Below are 22,111 nucleotides of genomic sequence, written 5' to 3' on the forward strand. Positions count from 1 at the left end.
AATTAAGACTGCTTTTACTGTCTGGGTTTATTTGGTTTACGCCTTGTGGAAATCGTTAATTTTCACCTCCAAATGTGTGAGTTTTATATTACCGTTTATTTGAAATTATATAAAAAATTGTTGGTCTCTTTTTTTCTCTTAAAAGACTTTTTCACATGTGTGCATAAAAGCACAATTAAGCATCTTTCCAAAGGAACATGTCACTCTTGTTTTCCAAGACAGAGTAAACAGAGTACAGACAAACCAAACAAAGCAAGCTTTTTTTCCCCCAAGTAAAAATCCACAGCATTATAGTACTGTGGTGCTAATTCACGACTCACTCCATACATCAATACCGTCCCTGCATCCCTACACATGGCTGCACTTCCAAGATTCCAGTTTTATGCAGTCGATTGCAGTGGCAGCAAGTATTTTTTTCACAGAGTCTGTTGCTTTAGTTCATTTCATGAGAAACTCCGAAGTGATCTGACAGCTAAGGAAGACGGAATGGTGATAATGGTGACACAAGTACATGTATGTGACTCGTCACGACAAAATGTCGCTTTCCCCTCTTTCTTATTTTGAGGGTTCAAAGTCAAATATTGAAGTGGAAGTCAGTTTTCAGGGTTTTGTATAAAGTCAAGAATTTTCCGCTTTGCCAAATCCATGAAAATCGTGGATTCGGGGGTAAAAAGCAGAAAATGCCATTCTCAGTAAAAAAAAATATAAATAAAACAAATACATATTTTTGACCGTTTCTGCACAATTAATCAAATCAATATGAACCAAAATTAGGAATGACAACTCATTTTCACTGTTTAATTCACTTTGAAAGTAACACTTGGTAGCGATTCCCTTCCCGTTTTTCCTTTGCGATATTGCAGAAATCAGCATTGATTTCCGCCGGCTCCGCACCGCGGAGATCACACGGGTCCCCGTTCCTTACATAGTGCCCAGACATCTCACGGCTTATGAATAAATCAATACGGATGGGGACCAGTCCAGGATCACAGTGGCATGGTGTGTGTAGGCCCTACTTGTATCAATATGCCAAAGATACCTGTAGATGTACAGTAAATGTAGGCACATACAGTTTTTGTACACAAATTTTAGAAAGCGGAAGAAAGCAGAATTTGACTTCCAGAAAGCAGAAAAATTCTTGACTGTAGTTTTTGTATTATTTGGAAAGAGTAACCATCTATTTAGTTCCAAATTTGTTGCTGGATCCATATATTTAAAAATGTCATTTGCTCAGCGATTCTGACGACTTCATTATTTGTGCCTGGTCTGAAATGTGGAAAGAATGTCGGGAACAAAGACGCAAAGCTGCCCGAATACATGTCACATTGTCACCTTATACTTCTACCCAAGGTATTCCACGTACACTGGAAAGCTTTCTTTCAGCTGAATTCAAAAATGCCATTATTTCAAGCTTTGAAGATTCTGACTTTCAGCTCATTTTGTGGTGACAGATCACATAATGGATTTAAACGAAGCTGGAGATAAAAAAGTCAGTGCTAAATGCGTACAGTACATGTCCCCAAATCTGCAGATGGCTGGATTTTCCCAATCATGAACTGCTCGCTACGCCCCCACAATGACAATTTCTTTCTCGAATGCATGGGGTGGCCGATAGATGTTGCTGCCGCAGGCGGCGATACGTACAACACGTGCCAGCCAAAGAAGCCATTGGTTTTTTTTTCCCCCTTGCTAGCGGCTGCAACCACTTTCCATGGGTATGTCCGCTGTTATCTGCCGCAGCCACTATTTGCGGATGCGGCCTTCGCTGCGAAGAGAAAACTGAGGCTTGCACCGTGAGCCATGCAGGGAAACAATGGTGAGTAAGAAGGTGATTGCAGGGACAAATGGGGTGAAAGGGTTAAAAGGCGAGTGACAGGTGCATGTTGACCCCTCCAATATGAGAGTAGATGAAGAATCATTGGACCCATAAGTCAGGTGTTTGAATCCGACAGATGGAATGATAAACAGTCCAAGCACTGTTCTGTGTGAATGCGATCCAAAATTACGGTGAAGAATGCTCGAAAGCCTGACAATGCAGAGGTGACTGAAAGAATGGAATGACACCATATAAAAATGAAAATCTGTGGAATTGCAAATGAAACAAAATCAAAAGAAAAAAAAAGAAAACTTACAATCATTATGATGTCTGTCCCTCCTTGAACTTTGGTGTCTCCCTAGGTTACAGAAAAGGACATGCACCAGTTATTGGATTAATCAATCCAGGTTAACAACCACTTGGGTTAATTAATCCAAGTCGACAAAGCCATGTTAATACCAAGAAAGAAGAGAATTGATGTACATCTCTTTTGGTTCCTTTCAGTCACAGAGAGGACCGTGCACTGGTTACCAACTAGAGAGTTAACACTGATTAAAGAGTTAACTTGGTAAATCAATCATTAAGTTGAAGTTAACGCACTATTCAAAGATGTTTATCACTTCTTTAACTGCCCCTAAGCAGAAACCATTTACAAGATGTAGATGTATCCCGTGTTACTTGAGAATTGTTGCTGCATATTGACCAATATATTCTTACCTGATTTGCAGTTTGAAAAAGTTGTATCCTTGAGTGTTTTTAGTTTTGTTCGTTTCAGTTTTAAACAAATCAGGAGACAAATAAAATTGATTAAAAGAATGCGATTATTAAAACAAAGAGAGAAGAATTAACACACTGACTCAAATAAAGTTGGTTAGCAAGGGAAAAAAAGGAACTCAACAAAAATGCAAGACAGGAGGTTGTGAGGATTTCAGATTACTGTAATCTACTTGTGCATGACAAAACCTGCCACACGAAGCATTCCAATTTGAACAGAAGTCCGACAAATAATGTTTGAAAGGTAATTCCGTGATTCAGCGGTGACATGGAAGATTGATTGATCTGACAAGCAGAATACGCAAGCATGTTTTCTGCTCTGCACAAATACATGGAGATTAGTCATGCTATTTGGTCTCTGCAAATGGTCAACAATGCCGTGTTTACACATCTGGGAATAAATCTGCATGACACAAGTTCACCAGCTGAGGGCGCTAAGAGTATTTGACAGGGCACTGTGACCTGCTGTGTGACTTGCTGTGCTTCCTCCCTCTGGAAAGATATTCCCAGCACACTGCACATGTGAAGTACATGTACAGCTTACAAATTGTACATGTACAATGTACTTGCACATGTAGCCACACAATGGTTGACAAAGCTGTGTCAATGAGACTTGCAGGTGTACATATATCATATCACTCAACAGAAGACTGTCGTTTGCATTTGTTCTGAATCAAAATGTTTTTAGTTGGCAAAGGATCTATCAGGGGACATCACACCAACTCTAATGGTATTAAATTTGGGGAGTGAAGTGTCAGGAAATCCGAGCCTGAATAGAAAGATTTCATTCATAAAAAGGTTATCCAAAAGGCAATAAAAAAGACTGGTGATTCTGTGAATACACTGCTCTGCTTTTCTTTAGTCATTTACGCAGAGACATTAGTATTTGTCATTATCTTTTTTTTTAGAACAGAGCTACATGTATTTATAGCAGCTTGGGTTTGCAAATACATGTACAAGTACACTTGATAAAAACTTTCAAAAGCTGCAGTAACAATATACTCAATTACTTTTAAATGGGTAATTCCAGAAATTAGGAGTCCAATTTTTTTTTGTCTCTGTCACATCTGACGTATGATTTTGTACATGTAAGTTCAGAACACACTATCTAATTTCCAAGAGTGATGAATTAATGCAAATCACCTGCCAAACAAATAGTAACAGTTTGAAATCAATTCCGGTGATATTTCCATGTCAACTAACAACGGAAAGATGTGACAGGGACATGAAAATGTCACACTTTTGGACCCCTAATTTCTAGAATTACCCAAATACAGAAGAGGCCATTTTACAACAAATTCCTGTTTTGAGTGGGGAACCAGTCTTGTGTAATATGCATCATTAGGCACTTTGGTTGGTAACCTGCTCTTACTAAACAAACGTGTTCTTTGCGAAGAAAAAAAAATCAACTCTTTCCTTAGCTCTTGTGTTGTACTAGCACAATGGAAGCAACCCCGACTGGATTTCACCAGCATACGAGGGCAAATTGTAACATTTACACCCAAAAATCCACCACATATTACACTGCAATTAATGACACCGTGAAAGACCACCAGGCGCATGACCTAATATGGTCTGCTTCTCTCCCCAAAATGTGGATAGTCTGAAGACCCTTCAGTCCTGACAACCGTCCTGCACCCCTACCCATCTGGCACAGCAATCCCCCACCCACCCCACCCCGCGAGGCAGGGCAGCATGTGGAGCTGTGAAGAGTTATCCATGGAGCCTCTTTCTCTCTCTCTCTCTCTACCACCGAGATCCCTCCTAACATGCTCGCACGTTCAGGGATCAGTCCCAAGACTTACACGACCTGCCATCCCTGTATTTCCTCACACCTCATTTAGCGATCGGTCTCCTCTCACAGTTTACGTGACCCCCCTCACCCCAGTACCACCTGACAACAACACAGCGGCCCCACAAATAGTTGCCACCCCCCCGCTGTATTCACAACTTATTGTCTTCACATCCCTCCTCCCTTTTTTTTCTGTGATCAAACGAGCACGTAGGCAGATTATTGGAAGTTCGAGCACTGTACCCGTACCAACAATATTAAGATGCGCTTGTTTGCGGACGGTATCTACAACCTTCTTTGGGTACCAGACTAGGACAGAGAATTTTCCACGTGGGTTGGAATATCAGAGGTGTTAAAAATGACTGGATCAATGACAAAGACTCGGGTGAAGAACAAATCATTTCCCTTTGCACTTAATGAACAGTAAGTTTCGGGCTGTCCAAGAGATATTTCCCTGTCATTCAAATATGTACCTGTACAAATTCACAGGAATAATTCAAAACAAAGCATAAGTTGACAAGGAAGCCACCCCCCAGGACAACACAGACGATTAGGGGCACTCCTTAGAACAACTCAAGATTGACCACTGTAAGTTTTCAGCTGTGTACCCGTTGAGAACTTTTCAATAACCTTTTGAGTGTGAAAACTGCACATTTACTTGAGAGGCTTCTCAATGCACATCTACTTCTTTGTGACAACTAATGGCGAAAAACGGAGGATAAAAACGCAAGGCGCTGATCGCAAGGTTGAAAAGTTGCCTCTTTGAAGCAAACCTTTGGGGGGCTCACTGCATTCTGAATTTGTCCAACTGGACCCAGGCGTTTAGCATTTAGCAAATGTGGACGCCCCCATGTTTTTTTTTCCCGTTGCATTCTTGGTTGACACTCCATCTCATTTCCCTCCAGACAGTTCTCATGTAACAGTCAGCTTGTAATATGCCTCCTCCCCACTGAACACTGAGGTTAGACAGCATCCCTCTAGGCTAGGGGAGACCTCCCCCACACACACACACATTCAACTGTTTTCTTCATCTGACCTTGAGGACTCAGTGGTCTTTCATGGACAGTGGAACAAATCCATTGGAGGTAGGTTTCTTGGGACAGCTAAATATGAGTCCTTCTCTATATGCTGAGGTAGACCACAAAAACTACATGTACCAACAGAAACTACAAGGGAAAAAAACTGAGTTTGGTCGTGAAATGAAATCATAGACATTTGGGAAGGATTGGAAGATTCCATAGTCTGGGAGGTGAGAGGGTTGAAGTGACGGGTACAAATGACCCTGTGCGCACAAAATGTGAGCATCTATCTTTGATGAATGCACTCAGGCCATAGGGGGCACTGGGAAAAGAAACTCTTCCTCTCTTGAGGTGATCTGTTTCGGGAACGGAAAAAAATTTACATCATTAACCTTCCACCATGCTACAATTTTCCAAAAAATTCAACATGGAGTACCAACGTGTACCAGTGTTGACAGCCACTTCCTGCAGGCTCGCCTAATACAATTACACACTACTGATTTCTTTATAAGGACCAGCAAATTATTACGTGCAACGTGGAACGTCAATCTCAGAGGAAACGGGTTGTTCATGATTTCAACCCCTACCGGTGTGACAAAATTCTAACAAAATGCCGAGAGGATGTCAGAGTCAACCACTCCACTTCAAATACGGCATGGCAAGCTCAAAAAGGGACATTTTGGGGGGAAATGGGGGTTACCAACTCAAATTCCACACAGTTTGGTCGTGAAATGAAATCATAGACATTTGGGAAGTTCTCAGCTGTTTTTTTTGGGGGGGGTAATGTTTGACCGTGTCGAAAATGGGCTTCTACAGCTATGGTTATGTCTGCTGCCCTCATGTCTCTGCATATTTCCCAAGGGCGAAGACCTAGACCTCAAGGTAGCAGCAGACAATGGATTCGGACTGCAGCCTGTGTTCTGCCGAGCTGCTCCACATGGTCAAGGGTCAGGATCAAATCCACCTCACCCATCCCAACTCCTTCAAATCCTTGGAATTTTTGGAGGATTGGTGTGGATTCTCAGGGAGACAGAGCCCAGTCACGATGACATGTAGGGGAAGGTCCTACTTCGCATCATGCTTGATGCTCCATGGAAGGGCACATGAGCGCAAGGAATGTGCCATTGATTTGGGGGGGATATTTTAGAGCATGGAAGATACTGGAGGAGTGAGGCAAATCACCATCCACCAATGCCTGGGATTAGATCAAATGAATTACATGAAGCATCAGTACACAAGTAAGTCCATATCCTCGGGGCGATTCCACTTTCCCTGCGGGAGATGTATCATCGTGACAGCCCCCATCACATTTCTCATCAACCATGTGGGTTGGTGAAGGCAGGGCATCCCTACTGGGAGACGGAAGGGTTAGAAAACACAGCTGTAAGCATTCATGACTGACCCCAGCTCCCCTGGAATGTCCGGGCCGGAAGGGAGGGTAGAAGGATTCTTGCTGTCCCACCCCTGCCCCCCTCTTGACCACGGCTGAGGTTTTTATCAAGTCACTGATGTCAGGCCAAATGGCACTCAATCATCAAAGGAAAACCAACGTCAAACTGAAAGCGCAGAGCACGGAGGAGGCTGGGAGTATAACAGGCACTGGCTCAGGATGGTACCTGGAAAGACCCTAAGTTGCATAATAAATGCAGTGTGCGACCTGCCCACCGTCTTTGCTTGTATCAAACTCTTCCGGTGAAAAAAGATCATTCATTTATGATCGCCTTAAATTAACCAACTGCGGGATAACTAGCAACTGGTGACAGAAACCTACGGTGGCTTCACAATTTCTTACCGTACTTCCTGAAATATTTATCACACATCAATGAGACAATCTACATGTACAGTATAAGGAACTGATGCATGACAAATTCAACTATCTTGAAGCAAGCCAAATGAAAAAGTCCCTTCTACATGTTCATGCACATGTACATTTCACGTTTACTTGACGTACGGTAAAATATGATTGCCATCGACTTCACACTTTTTAATCATCGTCGTCACGTATGTTCAGGTCTAGAAAACCTCCCTACATGAAATAGGTGATTGATTTTGCCGGTGAAATCGGGTAATCTCTTGGAATCCAACAGCAAAGCTGATCACATCAATTGTCACTGGCGACAACCAATGTACGGCCTATCCCTCCATCTCCTACGGGGAGATATCTGATACTTTGAAAGCTTCTTGCATTTTTTTTTGGTCTCCACTTTTCAATCTGGTGACATTCATTCATTCTGGGGAGACCCCCCAAAAAAGGGGGCTCATGCGTTGAAAGCTTTTGTTATGCCAGCCTGACGCATCTGGGTTTTTTTTCACTTTCCCTTAGAGTAAAGGGGAACTGTGGTATCGACCAATCTGCAATAATTACCAACTCCAAACTTGAGTTCCAACTTTTTTTGGAGTTGGACTGCACACACATGTACATGTACATGTACTTTCTACGCAAGAGCAGAATAGTCAATTTTCACAAAATTTGAGTCAAAATGACTGCAAGATATTCTTGAAAAACTGACACTTTAATGGTGGTGGGGTTGATTGCACTGCAAAGATATCACCGATAAATGTTAAGGGACTTGCCCCCTTGCTCTTTTAGTGTTAAGCCCCGAGTGAATTTACATTTTTGAATACAGATGAGGCCACCGTGCACCTCTCCTCTCCAAACATAAATTTTTATTGGATGGCCACTGCCACCACGTTTCACAGGTCGCACATCATACCGGTGCCTCGGTCTCTGCAGAAATGGGTCTCACAATTCCCCCTCCCTCTTTCCACGGATGTCCCGCACGTTGTCGACTATCGGATGACACAGAATCTATCCCTTCTTTTAAATGCGCGTCTTCGGAGTCCTAATTGTGAGGTTGCCCAAGGAAAGTCCGCGCTCAGGTTTCAACCAATGGGATGAGTTGAATTGTTTAAGGTGTGCTCCAGGGCAGAACAGCCCAGTCTGGCATGTAACAGACACCGATGTATCGTCAGCAGACCCCCACCCGAGACTTGGGGGGGGGCTGGTGTACTCAGCATCTTCCAGCAATGTTAGTGAACATGTATGCTGCACGAAATTGGCATTTTTGGGGCACCGAATTTCAAAACGATCTGCTACACTTTTGAAGGTGCATGCGCGCCCTCTCAAGTCTTTTGAATTTCATTCAAGCCTTCTTTCATTCCTTCGGACGTCAGATTTTTGGAAAGAAATCACTTAATATTCTCTAAAAGACACAAGGACCTAAAGTCACAGAGGCCATTCCAATTGAAGACAACTTGCAAATGAGAAATCACGCAACAAAGAGGTTAACAGAATGCAAGTTGACAGAAAACGCTCATGAATCCACGCACATCTTCACGGACCTTGTCACAAAAGAAGAGCAACAAAGCCAAACGACTAAACCTTGCCCTGGCACTGTCAGTGACGACCGGGTCTCTTCACTCCCCTCCCCCCCCAATTCTTATCTGGCTCAGACACAGACAAACTGGGACACGCTCAAGAGCTCCGGCGATTGATTTTCTAGCACCTCGCTGCAGACAGTTGGCACGTTTTCCCACCCGCACTTGACACAATTCTTTCTTTCTCATAAAAGAAAAAAGGGGACCCCCTTCACCGGGAGAAAAAGAAACACTTGTCCCTGTCAAATTGCCGGAGCAAAGAAGTGGAGACTGACGGGACAGTTATAACATGGACATGATATTATGTACAGTTCCTTGCCCCCTGATTTTTTACACATTGTTAGTGAACTGTCTAAGTTCTTTTTCAAAAACCAATTGACTGCCAGACTAAAGAAGCACCGTACTAAAGCTAAATGCTCACTTCACAATGGGACAGGTCTGTAACCCCACTCCAACCCCCGACAGTGGCACCCTTGTGGATTTCATTTTTGTGTAGCTTCAATCAAGGACTGATACATGTACAGAACAAAACAGGGGCAACTCTATGAAAGGAACCAACCATAAATAACGTGACTGTTTACCTCTTCTTGAGCTGATAACAGATTCCGTTTCTGTGTCACTCAGTTTGTCGGTGCTTCCTGGTGGGTTTGCACTGAAAAACACAAAATTTAAAAACAAATTGTAAACAATTATGTAAGAAGTTCTGCAACAACATGGATGTGCCACATTCAGACACAAACAGTCCAGTTTAGTAGAAACTCATTTGCTTATAATGTTCTAAGTAACGATATTGACGAAGAAAAACACATTTCCCAGCAGGACGCACAAGTTTACAGCTATGTTAAGTTTCTGTCATTACCCCAGCTGGAACAAATTCTCAACAAGGCCAACCGAGGAAAATTAAAAAAAAAAAAAAAAACTGAATATGCCAGTGCAGTGAACAGACGTTCTCACACAATTTCAATGAGGAAGATTCCCGGCACTGCAATTAACAAGGCAAACAGCGCGCTGTGTGCCGACACGCTCCTGGAATGCCAACAAACGCAAAATCAACATCACATTATGCTCAGACGACACGACAATGTACCCCGTGTAGTCCCTCCTGCTTCGACTGAATGCAAGACAGCGGAATGGAAGAGAGATTTACAAGTAGGGCTCACTCCCGTGAATTTATGTGGAATATCTGACAGACGGTCGTGAATTCTGAAGACAAGGGCATCTGAGTTATGACAGCCGCTCCATGACTCGTACGTGTGTGTTCTGTCTCTATGGAGATTCCACGTACATGCACTAGTACGCGGTATGGGGGTGTTCTATACCAAATGTGCATGTGTGGCATACGCAGTGTGGACCTCCGCACAAAAGAAGTCCACATAATGGAGGGTAGCAGACGTTCTGTGGTCTCGCACACGTCCATACAGTGTATTCCCCTCTCTGAGAAACAGCTCCAAAGGCATTTGGAGATGGCTGGCCGAAGGCGGCTGGGCTTACAGTTGCAAGCATGTTAAGCTTTTGGGTCATCTCAACAGCTCTGTGTTTTTTGAGCTCTGGGATCTCCATGGAGGAGCTCTGGCTGGGGATGAAACGGTGTGGGGCAGGACAGGAACGGCGAGGGTATGATAGGGGTGTGGACTGAGGGGCAGAACAGTCAGGGTCTTATTAGAGGCATAAAAATTGGGTACAGACCCACTCGCATGCATGTCTTAGAGCAGGGTACCCATGAAGGAACAGCACACTGAATGGACAATAGTGAGCTGTGTATGCATTATCAACAAATCCAGGGACTTTTTTCAAGATGTATTTTTGCGTTGGGGAGATGTTAATTTATATAACGGGTTTTGCCCTTACCCAACGTACATATTATTAATAAACACTGTATGCGAGAGCTTGCAAAAAAAAGTCACAAGCTTACTTGTGACTCGAGCCCACGACCTCCTGCTTACTAGTGCAGACATCTTAACCACTCGACTACCGAGCTTGTGACTTTTTTTGCAAGCTCCCGGACAAGCACTGAGCATACAGTGTTTATTAATAATATGTACGTTGGGTAAGGGCAAAACCCGTTATATAAATCCAGGGACACTCAAATCTGCCGGCATGTGACAGATTTGCTCGTTCACCACACATCACCCATCCACACACACACCCACACGGGCGCGAGCCCAGTCCTGAACCCCAGCCCCGGACCAATCTGGCATTCAATTTGCACCTCTGTGGATCTCCATTATGCACTACTGAGCAGCGACTGACTCAGCCCTCTTTGCCGCTGGGGGACCCAGAGTGTAATAACCTGCCACTCACAATTAATCCACTCCCACAGTGTCCCTGCAGTATCAAGCAGGATTTACACCTGTTTTCCCCCCACTAAATTAACGGCATACCATTAAAAAAAATTTTTTTTTTCTGCCGAAGATGCCAGGTGACTGACCTTCATGAAAGATCCAGTGCACTGCACCCGAGACAGAAAAGTCCCAGTACATTGGTTTCTCAATTTCCGAGTCTCGAGCCCCAAAACCCGGCATGACGTACGCGACTGGCATCTGGTGTATTCGTGAATGAACCCGAAAAAAAAAAATACATGTACCGGCGCTTTACCATCCTTGGTGAGCATTTTCATGGCTGAAATGCAACTACTGTAAACTGGTGCATCACAGACGAAGATACCACAGATGTACATGTACTTTGCATGCCAAAACCTTTCTCCCTGAGGGATGAGACAAGTTCCTTGTAATGAAAGGCACTTCCACAGAGGTGGGGGGGAGGAGAAATCTACTGACTAGTTTAAGAATACGTACATGTACAGAAGAGTAATTCCAGGAATTAAGGGGTCCGTTTTTTTGTGTCCCTGTCACATCTGACATATGATTTTGTAAGTTCAGAACCCATTTTCTAATTTCCAAGAGTGATGAATTAACTCTAACAGTCCCAAATCCTCGAATTTCAATATGATTTTACACACACCCTAGGGGGTTAGGGTTAATGCAAATGACCTGCCAAACAAACAGTAATAATTGGAAATCCATTCGGGTGATATTTCCATGTCAAATAACTGAGGTCAGATGTAACGGGGACACCAAAATGTCACGCTTATGGAATCCCTAATTTCTGGCATTACCCAGCGAGATTTCAAAGGGCTCCCTGGCAAAGAACCGAATCATTGGGTAACTTCACTGGACGGACCTGCTTATCCTCGGGCTAGAGAAGGAGGTGACAGAACGTTGTTGTACTGGAGAGCAACCAAAAATGGTCATGGAACAGACCAGAGTCCTCGCAAGAATCGCGACGTACGACAAACGAACCAGTATTGGATTTCAATGAACTTTGGTTTCAGAAGCACATCGGGACTGTTGCAAAATGTTGCAATGTGTGATCAATGGTTTATTGGGGGATTTAGAATGTGGTCAGTTTCCGCTAGAATTTCGAGAATTTTGCAGAAAAAGTGGGCGTTTGGGAAAACTCCAGGGACAGCCCCACAGTTGGTTTGCAGGAAATGGCACTCCCATGACATTAGATACCGTACGTGACTGCCTTTGAAGTGACTACGCACGCAATGCATGTGCATCCCATAACATAATAACAAATAACACCATATAATTTCAAATCTGGCGGAAGTAGTGGCTTCCTGGTCCATTTGACGTGTGTGGGTAACACAGTAGCCAACTCAAATAACACCATATGATTTCAAATCTGGCGGAAATAGTGGCTTCCTTACGGTAAATAAATGGGCTATTCACAAGCATGCCTCCAAGAGTTTGCAACGCGTTGGCTGCGTACTACGTGCAAAATCTGTTGACCCTTTCCAAACGTGCATTGGGACGACATCTTTCGCGCATCGCGATTTGCCAATGCGCTGCAAACTCTAAGAGGCACACTATCGTGAACTGCCTGCATTCACGCACAAAAGCATCTGCATCCCGTATCCGTCACAGGACTTCACCTGCCAAAGTTCAACAAACTTTCCAAAAACAAAATTTCTTCTTTTTCTGCCTCCTCCTCTGGCCGGTGCTGAAGATTCAAAATTTGACCAATTCTCAAATATTCAGACACATGTATTTCTTGTAAATAATCGTAAGTGCAATTTTAATACAGAAAAAAAAGGAAGGAAAAAGAAATTAATCCTCCTAATTTCAATTACCGACTTATCCTAAGCTATCAGTTCTGTAATGATTATAACCTGTTATTACTTTGTGTATCCAAAAAAGCATTGCTTTTCTTCAGACTCTTGCTTTTTTTTATCTTACTCTCGGTCACTCTCCGCATGGACTTTTGTACAATGGCAACGCAATGCACGTTCATAGCTGGCATTTGCCAGCACTTCTCAAAAACGTACATGTACATTTACAACACTTGGATGCAATATTTACCAAGCACTTCCTGTCATCATTTGCAGATGTGTTGCCGGTAGCTTCTATTAACACGCAATTCTTCTGACCGTTATAGGGTATTATAACAATAATAAAGTTCATGTATTTTAACAAAAAGTTGTACGAAATGTATATCCATGTACATGTAGGTACTGCTCTTGTGACATCTTGCGTTGGTGAAGGCAAACATCACTTACAACAGACTACGTGTACACCACAAATATCTTGGTGAATAAAATTCAAGGTCTGCTATCAAACTTTACAACTACGCAATTTATGATTCAAAATTTCCACACTATCTCATATGTGGGCAACGTTGACCAGCTCCTGGGATAACTATCATTGCAGCATTTTTGGGTAGCTCAGGGCTGAAAGATGGGGTAGGTCTGCCAACCACTGACTGACAACATGAACATCAAATCCATAAGCTGCATTTCATTTAACATTTATTTATGAAATGAACTTTGAAACTTCTTGTGGTGAAGCTGGCAAATTTATCAATCAATTAATTTTGATTAAGCAACAAGAATCAGTAAATATAAATCAGAAAGCAATCCGTAAACATGCGTGAAATGTTGAGTGCTGTAAGTGTTTTAAAAAACCCGACACGCAAGCAAACACGTGCAAATCACCAGTAGCACAGGTAATTCTCAATACAGTGCACCACTAAGAGGATGCAAAGAAAGGTCCCTTTTTGGCTGTCCACTGAGAGAAACGGTTGTGCAAGGCCAACTTGATCAATTTCCAATTCTTTTGTGTATTTCGAGTAGCCCCTTTAATTAATACTTTCTTTCTACTGAATGGAATGTTCCGATCTTTCAACAATTTTCCCAAGTTGTCTACTGACAAGCTCAAATGCTTTTAATTTGATTGTGGCAAGGTGGCCAGGCTTTTGTCAAACTTTATCGAACTTGAAAAAAAAAAACGGTCTCTCACTGCTAACCTCTTGGTGGTGCACTGTACGTGTATTGTGAATCACCTCTATTACAGAGGTACCATAATTAAAACTGACTATTGTCCATTATTTGCATCATAATCTTAGACTTAAAGGAGTTCTCAAGAGGATAATCATGATGTAAGAAGTAGTGGGAAGTGGTTTTAAATTTAAATAAATAAATAAATAAAAAATGATAACAACAAACCCCTTGCTTTCTTCCTAATAGGTTGATTTCAAACGGCATCCTTTGGATCACCTCGTGCATCCCCTCGCACTAACGAGTTAAACTTGGGGATCGCACTACGACTTGATTGGAGTCCATTTAAGACCATGGGATCCTGCATTCGAGTAGGCACGGTCCATCAGGAGAAGCTCTCTTTGTCATGATTTTTTCAAAGCTGGGTTATTGATGGTATTTGTAGAGAGTGTTGTTGGGCTGAGCCTATTGGAGATCGGGGGCCCCTAGTGAGGTGCAGCATCCGTCGAAATGCCCGGTTGAACTGCGGGTGCCTGAAGCCGTAGAGGATCGGGTGGACAAAGGAGTGCATCAGGAAGACCAAGGAGGAGAACAGGACGACTCTGTGGTGATCGGGGAAAACCAAGGCTATGCCGTATGGCAGATTGAGCAGGAAGACGACGCAGACGTTGATGAAGAGGTTCAGCGTGATCTGGAGTTCCTGCCGCTTGACGTGCGACTTGCGGGATTCGCGCCCAGCCCCCCAGCTGAAATCACAGGGCTGGCTCGGTGCTGCAGCACATTGCTTTTTCTGGTGTCTGAAATTGTGTTGTATGGTGACAAAGATGACTACGTAAGAAACAATGATGCTTACAATGGGAATAGGGTAAAAGACCATGGTCAAAGCAAGTTGGTATCCATGTCCATTCTGATCTCTACCGACAAATGAGCATGTGTGATCATTCTCGTCGTAACCAACAGTGCCGACACTGAGGAGGGGTGGTATCAGTACAGTGAGAAAAGGGAGTACCCAGGCAACTGTTACCATGACAGCAACCTTAGCTGGTGTCCACCATTCTTGGTATGTACTGGGCGAGGCCACAATGATGAGCACACGGTTGATGGCGATCCCAGCAAGGCTGTATAAGTTGGCCCCAAAGCTGATGATCAGGCAGTGCCCAGCGAGTTGGCAGGGCACCTCGGTGGTCAGTGGCCAGCCCTCTGAGCTCAGAAGACCCACCACACTCCACGGCAACGACAGACCAGTCATCAGGTTGGCCACGCTCAGGCAGACCACAAAGGCATTGTCCCTGGTCTGGAGGCTTTTGGACCGCGTCACGGCCACGATGAGCCCTCCATTGCCGCCAATGGACAGAATCAATATCACCAAGTACATGACACTAACACCCACCCTCTCGCTAGTGCTGAGGACCATGGTACCAGGGGTGGAATTCCCAAGGTCAGAGAAATTGGTTGTGTTGTCCATTGTCAAAAATCAACCGGTGTGTGGCAGAAGTCGAGTTTTTCTCTCCAAACAACTGTACACTGTCAACAGCAAACTTCTGTGTGACAGCCTACCGGTGCGTGTCGATTGTTCCAACAGTCTCTGTTAAAATGTCGAATTTGGTACAGCCGAGAGACAAACGTATGCAGTGATTAAGTTTGCTTCTCCACGAAACACTTTCTACATGTAAATATTCAGCCAGAATAAAATCCAAGAGTAACTTTCTTTTCAAGAATTGAGCACTTTGCACAATGCACAGGTCGTAAAGCAATGATGATGTGCTTGCAGTCCGCATGTGTGCAACTGGGAACTTTCTGACGGCCAACGTAAATTCAATAGTCTACAATGGTTACGTGTTCGTGTACCTCTTTTATAGGGTTTTTATATCTACCAGACTTTATTGGGCGAATTGGAAGTGACGCAGTAATGAAGTGGTTGTTGCTTCTGGTGTAGTGATCCACTAAAACAAAAAGGGGACAAACCAAATAATGTTTAAGGCCTTTTCCTGGAAACCTGATTTTTGTTGTCGTCGTTGAGCTTTTCAGCGATGAGGAAGTAGAACTACCCTGTTTGGGTCAACTTTGGTAAAACTGACGGCTCTTTCATGAGGACTTTTACAACCAGTGATATCCTTTGGAAAGTGAACACAACAACATCTGCCTGTGTTCATCAAGGCTCCACTTGCACAGAGCTGCTCGTGATGAGGCACACCAAGGAGGCGTGGCAAGGACACCTCAAACAGCACCTTGTGTTGTACTGTTATGTAAGAACAAACTGCACACAACACCTTATTGTGCACGAGAAACAGCGTACAGTAGGTAACGTGTCAGTGAACACAATCTTCAGAGTCTTAAGAGGAAGGTTGCGATCAAGGTTATGACCATACAAAAATGACATGTACTCGTCTAGGGACGGAAGGAATCAGGAGATGTGCGACACATTTAAACCTCGTTAGTAAGAGCAGCATTAATAAGACATTCTGCTTGTGACAAGGAAAGATCCTGCCAAGTCTGAAGGACCTCTTTGTTAACGAGGTTCACCTGTGTGCATGTACAAATAACATAACAGGAAAAATGCTGTGCTCGTCCAACTCCCCTCGCATCGCAATGCCTGCAATGAAATGCACTTGGCCACATGTCTGTTTGTCTGTCGGGCTGTCTGTCTGTGTCTGTGTGTTGTGTCAACAGGAGTCACGCCAATCCTGGTTGGTAATTTATGAGGCACCTGGCCCGTGTTCCTACCTCCAATAATTATGCATCCTTGGACCCATTAAACATACCTGCCATCCCCTACAAGATAATAAATTAATGCTACTGGGCAATAAATGCAATCCCCAAGTGAGCAAAGATGACCTACATACAGTTGTCAGCAGCATTGCTACCGTAATTTAAAATATCTGTTTCTAATATATGAGAAAATTTGAACCAAACAGCAAAAAACATAAACAACATTTTGCTGACAAACAACAAAATGTCTAGTGGGTGAAAGGTATTTCAACTGAACGTGATGCACGTGTAGCTTAAGCTTCACCAAATAAATTTGTAATTTGTACCAGGATACAAGTGTAAAATTTCAGTCACTGAATTCCAATATTTTTTTAAAGGGAAACTTTTGAGCTGAACCAAATTCCTGCTAACGATTATGATAACCACAAGGTTGCCCTGGTAGTGATACTAGTTCTAAGCTGCCACTTCTTGACAATTTCGTTGGAAATTTGTCACAAAATATACCCCTTCCAATGAAATCCTGAGATTGATGTGCTGTCTTGTGCAAATAAAGGCTGAAATGCCAACGCATCCCCATCATGCAACGAACAGTCGATGAGCCTATGCGGTGTGTACATGTGCTGTACACTCATGTGCATCGGTGCACATTCTTTGCCATGCTCTGCATATGTGGTGCTGCGTTCGGTGCTCCGCCAAGCTCACTTTCTGCATGATGCATACCGGTATGTGTGATGGGGCGCAGTGATAAGGCCACACATAAATTTGGTCTTGTTTCTGCCAACCACGTCCTCTTATTTAAACATCAGCCCGGGCTTGACTTTTAATCTCACAATAAATCCTACCAGGCTTCCAACAGTGTCTTTGAGACAGGTACACCATGTCAAATGAATGACAAGAATGTTTATCTCCTGAGGTATTGCTTAATGAACATGGCCACGATTTCATATTACCTCCGAATGGAATTTAAAAAAAAAATCTATACATAAAAATAACAAAATAAGGTTTAAAGGAACTACACATGCAGATAAGAGACAAGGAACAAAGTAAAATATTTATTTTAAAGGTGCTTGCAGAGTGTGACTTGATGCTAGTATTAAATTCTAGTAATAATAAAAATAACTGTAATGGATCAAGGTTGAAATGTTAGTTTTTAATGAAAATTAAGATTCCAATTACCTGTAGCATTCATGTTGATTTTAGCAGCAATATTACCCATTCGTACGTTCAGTATTTCCACCATACTTGTGTTAATTTATACGTCTTTCTTGAGTGATAGAACTGAAATGAGAGAACCCAAGCTTGCAAACCCAGTCTACGAAACCATTGTAGAACCGAGATCAGATTGTTTCTGTTTACGGCTACACCTTGGGATTATCAAGCGGGGGACCAGTTTAAAAACTCTGCTGTGGGTTCAAACACTGCCCAAGGAACAGGGTGCTTGCTCCGTGGCTTATAGATGTAGCCGACAAGCAGAAGCTACATGAACTCTCAAGTCTCGGCGCTCTTCACACGAAATTAACTCCTGCCACAAGAGGAGAAAAGCCCGTCAAGCAGCGGGGCTGATTGAGAGCTAGCCACCCAGGCCACCCAAGGCCTCTGCCTGCTATGAGTCACCTGTTAACCGCTCGCATAATTGGAAATTACTCCACCGTTTTCCAACCGCGAGGATGGACAGACGGACTGTGGCTTGCAGGCGTTTGGCAAGGGAGAGAGCTAGAGAGAGACACAGTGACGAGATTGTGGATTGATACATATTGGATGTAGCTTTGTCCAGCGGTGACATATCAACCAGACTGGTGTATAATTGACTGCGACGCAAGTGAATTATCATATCGAGGTTGCATCCTGAAATGTGCCGGTGCTGGGTGTCTTGGAAACCATTTCTTTTCCTTAAATTCCCATCTGCTGAGTGTTACATGTAAACTATGACACTGTATCACAGGAATCAGGTGTCATGGCAGTGTCATTTCAAATAAATGAAACACAAGTACCGGTATATCTGGAATTCTGGATCCATCTAATATATTATTAGCAAGCACAAACATAAAGGACTATCCGTTAATTAACAGATCAAAATATTTCCTTCTGGTACTCCTGAAAGAGATCAGTTAAAATACCAGTTAACAGGAGATCATTTGCCACTGCATGTGTGAATGTGTTACACAACAAAACAGAGGCAGTATTCATTTCAGCATGTACAGTGCACTTCGCGCTTTGCGTAACACCCAGTTAAAAAGTAAACCTTTCACTGCGCTGAATTTGGCATGTTTGTGAATGACAAACTGGGACTTCTTAAATTTTTTCCCCCAACTAATCACAGGACTTGAAGCAAAATAACCCTTGCTGGTCTCCAACAGGGTACAGTGTAGCAACCAATACCAAGAAAAGATTCAAATTACTAATAAGGCTTAGAATTCTGCCCCTGCCTCCCCTCCCCCAAATATCCCCAAACCCCTGAGCAAACGAAAACAGGAGAAAAGGTACGAGTACGGAGAGGATTTTTCCGGACTGGGGACCTGGGTAACTGTACAACAATGCCTGCACAGTGCAAACCTCAAGGGGTCACTGTGTGACCTAGATTTGCAAATAATCTCTGTCTAATCGGACATACCGTACACGCGCGTGGATTATTTGAGAGTGGAGGTACAAGGCCGTACACTGGTGTGGATTTACATGGAGCGCAGATTCTCGGTGCGTGCTGAGTTGGATTCCAGGTGCAAGCTAATAAACAGAGACACCGTTGGTTTTTTTTTCTCTTTCTTTTTAACAAACCAGCTTAGCGCACTTCATTACATTACATAGGTCTAAATTACACGCTGTGAGTACTGTGTGTTGGATTAATTACCCTGACGTTTCCCATCCCATCAATTTACAAACAACAGAGTTTGTGGAAATTTGATGGGTTGAGTTCTGTGTACATATGAAACTTACTACACAAAATGTTGGGTTCTGACAGGATGAGTACTGTACAGATGCAGAAACAGTGTTGGGTTTGGACTGAGTAGGTGCGGTTGGTATTGCCCAGTACTTGCTGCTGGGTGTTTGATAAATAATGCTGCTGGTATGTGTGTGCCTGTAAACAGCGGAGGTCATTGGGTCATGTACATGTACCTACAAGTACAGCACACGTATACTTACATGTACACATAGGCCTACATGCAAGGAGCAGAATAAATTGCTCCAGTGTGTTTGGTGACCTTGCTTTTTTTTTTTAAAAAGAAGTCAAAGATAAAAACAAAGAAATTTGAGCCTCCCCCAACAAAGACAATTTTATGTAGCCCTGCAGTTGTTGGATCTTGAAGGGATGAGTACACAGTGTCCCCATTCCTTATCCATGGTATATGACCTAGTATCCCCACTCAGCCGAAACCCAACAGTTTACTGCCTGTTGGAGTTTGTTGGACTGAGTTCTGATACAGCAAAGTGGACTGTTGGAATCCGGTGGATTGAGTACCGATTCATATACCCCACCCAGTGGTGAAAGGGTGTTAGAATCTGACGGGTTGAGTCAGAAAAAAAATGCCGCGGGGGTAACGGTTAACAAATCCTTTTGGAAGGGCCACTCTTCGTTTTTCATGTCTTGCGCCAGCTGAAGAAAGTAAGCCAGGGCATCCCAGTTCCAGGTGTTACGCTGCACAAATCAGGTTTTAGTCTCAACGGAGTAGACAGAGCATGGGGATGAAATTCAAATAAACACCCTTGACTCCCAGGGTACCCCCATCTTCTGCTGCTCCCAGACTTGCCCTGAACGTACTGGAATGTGTCCTACATGCCTGCTTAAAGCGGTGCGAGATGTCCCCTCATCAAACCAGACCTGCCTGGGAGAAAAGCCCTTGAAATACCAAGCCCTAGACATTAATTTGCACTCGCCCCCATCTGAACATCCAGACTTCCCAACTACAACTGTACCCCACAAAGTGTTTTGGCACAGTTCCGACCCCCATCAAACCCTGTTGTCATGATCTCAATGAGGCCTTTCTCCTCTAGACCATTGAAATGGCTCTCAGCACCCAGCCTGGCCCTCCTTGAAGCGTGAATCTCCGGGTGTACGTGCAGTGCACCAGATGTTTAGGCCAACCTTTCCTGTGACAGGAGGGCCCATCAGACATGCCCCAGGTTGGTTTGATGGCCCTGTCACAACATGACACCCCATAAAGAGACAGTCTCTTAGGATCACCCTCACCTATATGTGTGGTCATGAACTGCTGACAGCTCCAAGCCTTTAACCTAGTAAACCCCCCCCAACAAAAACATACTTTTCCTATAGTTGTGGGGATAAACTCACTAGTCATTACACTATTTTTGTGGGGTCTGGGGCTGATTTCACAAAACTCATCTTATCTTGCAACTTATCTTAGGGCTTAAAAGGAGTCCCAACTCTAAGATTAATCTTTGCTATGAAGGGTTCCAAGATTGATTTCACCAAACCCATCTTAAGAAAGATGGGTCACAACTAGAAATTTGGTGGCTGTTTCATGTTTTTTGTACCCTTACACGAAAACAGTCGTAGAAAATAAAGGGAAAGCCAAAATACGAACGTATGGCAGAACAGTTGACTCATGTATGGTTCAAATCATTTTGATAATTCCATTTTAAAAAGACGAACAGGTTTCCTGTACCGTTATTTTTTTAGCATTTTGCTTTAATTAAAACTACCTAATTGCAAAGGACAACACTTTTCAAGTCTGTCTCTTCAGCTAGTTTTCACCCACAAAGCAGTTACATTTATAGCTCTAGGACAGTACTTGTCTTTCACTTCGACAATTACTGCACGCATTAAATTAATGAGATTGGACACCTCAGACCACTCTTGAGTTAGGAAGAGTTCCTGAAGAAGTTACAGCTTGTTGAAAGCGTCCTCAAGTTTAGTGAAATTGATTCTAAGACGAGTTGTAAGATAAGACAAGTTACCCTTCTCAAGACACGTCTTAGCATTCATGAAATTGCCCTCTGGAGAAACGGGAATGGAAAAAAGAGCAGAGCAATGTCCCCAGGAAATTGTCCCCTCTTAACGCAGTTAGGGCCTGCCCACATCTATGGTACATGTACGTGTACATTGCGTATGGACTGAGTTGGTAAGGTACATGTAGAGAACGGTACTGTTGCCTACAGATAAAGGCTTCGTGCACCTACTTGCAAATGGCAAAGGGCACATTTTGACCAACTTTCATCATAATGCGCACAACAGGTCCATGTGAGAGGAACGCACCATTAAAAATGGACACCAAACTCTACTTGGTGACAGACAAGTTCCTGTATTAAATAAATGTACAACCACTATCATGAGTAAACCTATTACAAAGACACCCTTGTGAACTGAGATTGATGCTCAGTACTTCTTTGCA

General features: G+C 43.3%; 1 protein-coding gene across 4 annotated transcripts in view; it reads right to left on the reverse strand.

The window, feature by feature from the left end:
• Window positions 1-22,111, reverse strand: part of LOC110978958 (segment polarity protein dishevelled homolog DVL-3-like) — a 64,067-nt gene that overhangs the window by 25,704 nt on the left and 16,252 nt on the right. For 3 of the 4 annotated variants that reach the window (XM_087147153.1, XM_087147154.1, XM_087147156.1), the window contains exons 4-5: window positions 9,361-9,431; window positions 2,133-2,174 (exon numbers count right to left, since the gene is read on the reverse strand). In XM_087147153.1, coding sequence (XP_087003279.1) covers window positions 2,133-2,174; window positions 9,361-9,431 — 113 coding nt within the window. The remainder of the gene's footprint in view (window positions 1-2,132; window positions 2,175-9,360; window positions 9,432-22,111) is intronic. The other variant, XM_087147155.1, reaches the window with a different exon arrangement.

Source organism: Acanthaster planci, linkage group LG16 (assembly GCF_054643075.1).
Source record: "Acanthaster planci isolate LZ-2023a linkage group LG16, COTS_SCS, whole genome shotgun sequence".
Taxonomy (NCBI): Eukaryota; Metazoa; Echinodermata; class Asteroidea; order Valvatida; family Acanthasteridae; genus Acanthaster; species Acanthaster planci.